The 5,321-nt window shown below is 45.8% G+C and overlaps 1 protein-coding gene across 1 annotated transcript; it reads left to right on the top strand.

The window, feature by feature from the left end:
• The first annotated feature begins 1,548 nt into the window (after positions 1-1,548).
• olig3 (oligodendrocyte transcription factor 3) lies at positions 1,549-3,596 on the top strand. The gene has a single exon (XM_047603474.1). The coding sequence runs from the start codon at positions 1,990-1,992 to the stop codon at positions 2,848-2,850; it is 861 nt and encodes a 286-aa protein (XP_047459430.1). The 5' UTR covers positions 1,549-1,989; the 3' UTR covers positions 2,851-3,596.
• The last annotated feature ends 1,725 nt before the right edge of the window (positions 3,597-5,321 follow it).

Genomic DNA, 5,321 nt, shown 5'->3' on the forward strand with positions numbered 1-5,321 from the left:
ACACCAAAACACATAAGCGAAAGAAGCCCTCGTGAAAAGCATGTGTTCCTGCGCAAATTGATACCTGACGCACACACACAACGCTCACGCACCTCCCCTGTCCCTCTCATTCACACATTTCTCCACATTGGCCGGATTAGGAACACTTTCTCTTGGGTGTGCGAGGCTGCCCCGCACACAAAGAAACACTTGGGGACAGGATTAGTAGGCTTACAGCGGATTCACATATGTCCAGTTCAAGCAATTGGTATTCAAAGCTTTACACTTTCAAATGCCACCAAGAGAGAGCAAAGCCGACCAGCGCTTTTCTTTGCATTGGCAGCACCTTTATGAGAAGGGCTCTTTTGCTGGGCCAACAATGAGGCCGTGAATACACATTTTTACTGTTCTACCAGGGGGACCTCACTGGCGGAGGGATAGAGCACCGAGCGGAGTTTGAGGCAGACTTTATTGTCCGGGTTTGAAGTGCTGGGTGGGTGGGAGGGTGGCTGAGAGCGCGGACGGCGGACGGACGCGGCGGATAGACGGACAGATGGAGGGATGCTGAGGTGGTGGTCAGAGGACGAGTGCTTCAGTTACTTCCACGTTGTTATTGTTGGCGGCCCGTTCCTCCACTCCACATCGACAAAACAGATCTGGAGTAGACTCTTCAGAGTGGAGAGAGCTCCTCTCAGCAGCTCAATGTACACAATGCTCACTCAATTTAGAGCAACGTGATGCACCTTTAGAGATCTGCCTCCTGACTTCCTTAACAAATAAAGCCGTTTATATAAAAGATAAACGTGTAAATTAAGTATTTGCTAATTACTTTTAAGTTGTCACCTTTTTAGTTTTTATGAACAGTTTAAATGCATCATAATTTTCCTAATTTGTCCTTTTTAATTATTTTGTAGTGTTTTTTACGGGAAAATATGTTTGGGTATTTTAAATGAACTTAGACTGATTTTAAGATTTTTCTTCCAGTGTTTTATTTGGTATTTGTGTGAATAATTAAATTCAAAATGTATTTCTAAAACTGTATTTCTATTTTATTTTGTAGTGACACAACTCTTCTACTTATTATTATCATTCTTGTTTAAAAAAAAAAAAAAAAAAGGAAGATGATGCGTTTAATGAAGGTCCAGACATGAGGGTAAACTCTGACGCCCACATGCTGCCATATGGCCAGCAGAGTGCCGAGAGCCGGAGCGGAGCTTGTTACCTCTGTCCCCGCGGAGGCCCAGCTCTGCTCCCCTGCGGCTGAATGGGAGCGCAGTTTCCCTTCATTCCTCCTCACTCCCTCAGGCAACCACCCGCCGAACCGCGGAGACTTTTGGTTTAGATTTTAACCATCCGATAAAACACCTCTCTTAGAAGTGTACGTGAGATAAGTGGATTTTTGGGGCTCTCCTATCCCTGGTGCGTTCAAGTAACTAAACCATTTGCAGCGTTAACGTCTATTCCGTGCGTAAAACACACTTCGAGGTGTTACCAAAAATATTCAGAGGGACCGTTGCAAAATAAACCAACGCGAAGAGCATGTGTACCTTTTTGCAGAGAGAGGAGAGGAGAGACACGCTGTGCCCCCCAACAGTGTCCTGACAATGGCAGTGAATGGTTGCCCACCGCGGTCACTGGGACAGTCAAAGCACACCGCCCCCTTTCTCGCGGGCACGTCATCCTCCTAACTAGGCGTTATGAATAGGAGAGCCGCTTTTGTCTGTCCGCACGTATAAATACCCACTATCAGTGTCCTCCTCACCGCAGAGTCACCGAGACACGCACACGGAGAGAAAGTCAGCGGCGGCACAAGCGAGGCGCTCACCGATGTGATAAGAGGGGACAAGAGCGCAGGACAGGAGGAATACAGTCAACATCAGGTGACCAGAGACACCAAAGGCTCCAGAAACGGAGAGTCAGAGAGAGAGGAGGAGAGAGTGAAAGTGAGAGAGAGAGGGAGGAAGCCAGCAGCGACCTCCTACCCAACAACCTCGGAAGCAAACCCATAAAATGAATTCAGACTCCAGCCCGAGCAGCAGAGCCTCTTCTCCGGACATGGACAGCATGTTTCTACGAGAACACCTCCCGCATCACCACCACCACCACCACGTCGGCTCCTCCGTGTCCTCCTCCACGCAGGGCGTAGAGCACCTGCGCCAGAAGATACCCGGCGGCGAGCACCTGCGGTCTGCAAACGCCAAGTCACCGTCCGTAGAAAGCAGCAGCAGCAACAAGTACAAACTGAAGAAGCAGGTCACCGAGGAGGAGATGTTCCAGCTCCGTCTCAAGATCAACGGCCGGGAGAGGAAGCGCATGCACGACCTCAACCTGGCCATGGACGGCCTGCGAGAGGTGATGCCCTACGCACATGGGCCGTCGGTGCGGAAGTTGTCCAAGATTGCCACGCTGCTTCTGGCCAGGAACTACATCCTGATGCTCACCAGCTCCTTGGACGAGATGAAGCGATTGGTGGGGGAGATTTACGGGGGGCAGCACTCAGCCTTCCACTGCGGCACCATGGCGCACACAGGCGGGCCCGGCGGACACTCCGGTGGTCCGGCGGCAGCGGCCGCAGCGGCGGCAGCCGCCGCGCACCAGGTGCACCCTCTCCTCGGGAGCGCGCTGTCTTCCTCCACGTCCTCCACTCTGACGAGCGCGCTGCCGGGACTCACGTCCATCAGAGCGCCCCACTCGCTGCTGAAGGCCTCCCCGGCTGCGCCCCCGGCCCTGCAGCTGGGCTCCGGCTTCCAGCACTGGGCCGGACTGCCGTGTCCCTGCACCATCTGCCAGGTGCCTCCCCCTCCACACATCCCCATCACGTCCACCGGCCTCACGAGACTCACAGGGGAGGGGAAGGACGGGCTGAAATGATGCCCGGTGTCGGCAAACAGCCGGGACTGACACATGTGATGGTGTTTGTAAATAGAGAATTCAGGGCATGAGGGTGAATTTGACCTCGCTGGTGCATGTTGTTGTTTAGTCTGTTTTCTTGTTTGGTGTATGAGAAAAAAAAACGCGTTCATTTCCTCCTTGTAACAAGGACTTATAAAGACTGAAGATTTTGCCAGTTGATGGCAAAAAGAAAAAGTTGTGTCATGAAACAAGAAGCCACTAACCTCCCGAGTTTGACTGAGAAGTCGGTTCACAGAGCGGTGCTGAAGTTGAAGGAGGCTGCATGAACATTTTGATTTAACTCTGTATTTTTTTTTTTTTTTTATTAGGCGTCATTTTGTGAAAACAAAGAATGCTCTCTGTGCCTTGTACCAAGGATTTTAAACTCCTCCTTTAAAAAAATAATGACCTTTATGTGTTTGGATAAATCGATTCAGGCACAGTGAAACATTAGTTTTAAAATCTAAGTTTTTAGATTTATTTCAGTTATGTGGCTCATTGTGTATCCACCTGTGCTCTGATTTCTCTCTGTTTTTTATTTTTATTTTTTATTTTTTGCATGATGGTGTAATGATCACAGCATGATTGTTTTTTGCTGAACCGAAGTTGTTATGCCCAGAGACCCCGTGTCTTTATTTTTGTACATTGTTGATGACTGATGAAATATTTATTATCACCCAGAGAGTCCCTGGATGACATTTCAATAAAACTGAAATTATAAATAAGTTGTTCTCTCTTCACCTCTTTTTTTCCCTCCTTTTTTTACACATTCAAATAAAATATCCAAGGTCAACTTTGTAGTTAGTTCCTTAAGTCAGGTTTTTATACATATATATTTTTAAATGATTTATTACTATTTATTTTCAATGGTGCTCACATTCATAACTTTTTGACAGTCAAACATTCTCCCAATTAGACATCTTATTGTAACCAAATCTATTTAATTCTTAAATTTTTCACAGTTTAATTGTATTTTTTGTGTGTGCGTAATGATCCAAACTCCAAAGAGGCCTCGTTTTAAAACACCACGATGTGCTTACTTAGACGGTTTATTTCTACTGGTCCGTTTGATTTTTTTACTTGTCTAAAATAAAAGGACTCACGATGCAGAACATGCATCAGTATATATATATATGTATATAATTTCCTCTTTTTTGTAAATGAAAATTTATGTCAGACAATTAAATCAGTTTTTAATCGTTTAAATAACCCCACACCGTAACTCAAATATCAAATCAAATTTCAAGCTGTAGACAGAACTGTCTACAAAGGATTTCTTTTTGTGTGTGATAATAAAAATCAGATTTCGAAAGTGCTTTAAGTGTAGAAACTCTGAAATAATTATAGGTCGGTTCTCTGCAACCACAAGCCGCTTGACCTCAATTTCAAACAGAAATATAATTTCCTTCCCGTATTTTTATAGGCCTCGTGTTTCAACGGCAGCTCGCGGTGAGTTTTAACGCGCATTTGACTAGACAACGTTTGTTTAACACAAAATGTTTTAACAAAACGGGGAGATCGGGATGAAATGAGGGGAGCAGCCTAATGGAGCCAAGATGAGCTGATCCCTGCAGCAGCGGGGAGAAAGTGGTCCTCCTCGGGGAGCGCAGAGCGGTTTGTCCGCCGGGTCCCTTGGGTGTTTCTCCCGTCTCATCTCTGCAGCGACAGAATGCATGTTTGTGGAGATTACAAGTTAATTGTTCATGGGGGACCGAAAGGAGAAAATCACATCACAGGAAAGCGTCGGGATTACAGGCTACTAAACGTAGAAGATTATACATTCACACTCCCCCCTTTTACCCGGTTGCATGTAAATGAGTGTGTGGATTAAAAAAGAGAAAGAAAGACAGAAAAAGAAAAGGAGAAGAAGCCCTTTTGTAACTTATTCGGATGGATGAAAACACGAGTTCTGTGGTTAAGTTGAGAAAGAGTGAAAGAGTTCATTTTACACTTTTTTTTGTCTTTAGGAATGAGTATAGCCTGTCTGTCCTCTCGCAGGCTGCCAGATGGGATGTAAATAGCTGGGTAGCTGCAATGGCCTTTTAACCACACAACACTGAGGAGGATGTTGTCAGGGGAAGCTGGCGGTTTGCGAGTTAATAGTCATGAGTTGGGGTAATTACTTAAGGTTTATTATGCTCTGGTTTCAAAGGAAATGGACTCTTCAATGGGCCGAGAAATACTTCTTAATTCTGGCTAATTAGGAGCTGAGAATGCTGCTGCTGCTGCTGCTACTATCAGGCACTGGTTCATTCAGACAGGGAGATCATTTGTAAGTAAGCCACAAAACAATCATGCACATGCAAATAGCATGCACAAGACAAATGCAAATCACTGTATGTCCTCCTTTGTCTTTGTGGGTCTTGGTCTGATACGACGATCATATGATATAACAGGAGTGTTTAATTGCACCGAAATGTAGGATTTTCCCCCAATGCTGTTAAAAGCTT

Source organism: Mugil cephalus, chromosome 13 (genome assembly GCF_022458985.1).
Source record: "Mugil cephalus isolate CIBA_MC_2020 chromosome 13, CIBA_Mcephalus_1.1, whole genome shotgun sequence".
NCBI classification, from domain to species: Eukaryota; Metazoa; Chordata; class Actinopteri; order Mugiliformes; family Mugilidae; genus Mugil; species Mugil cephalus.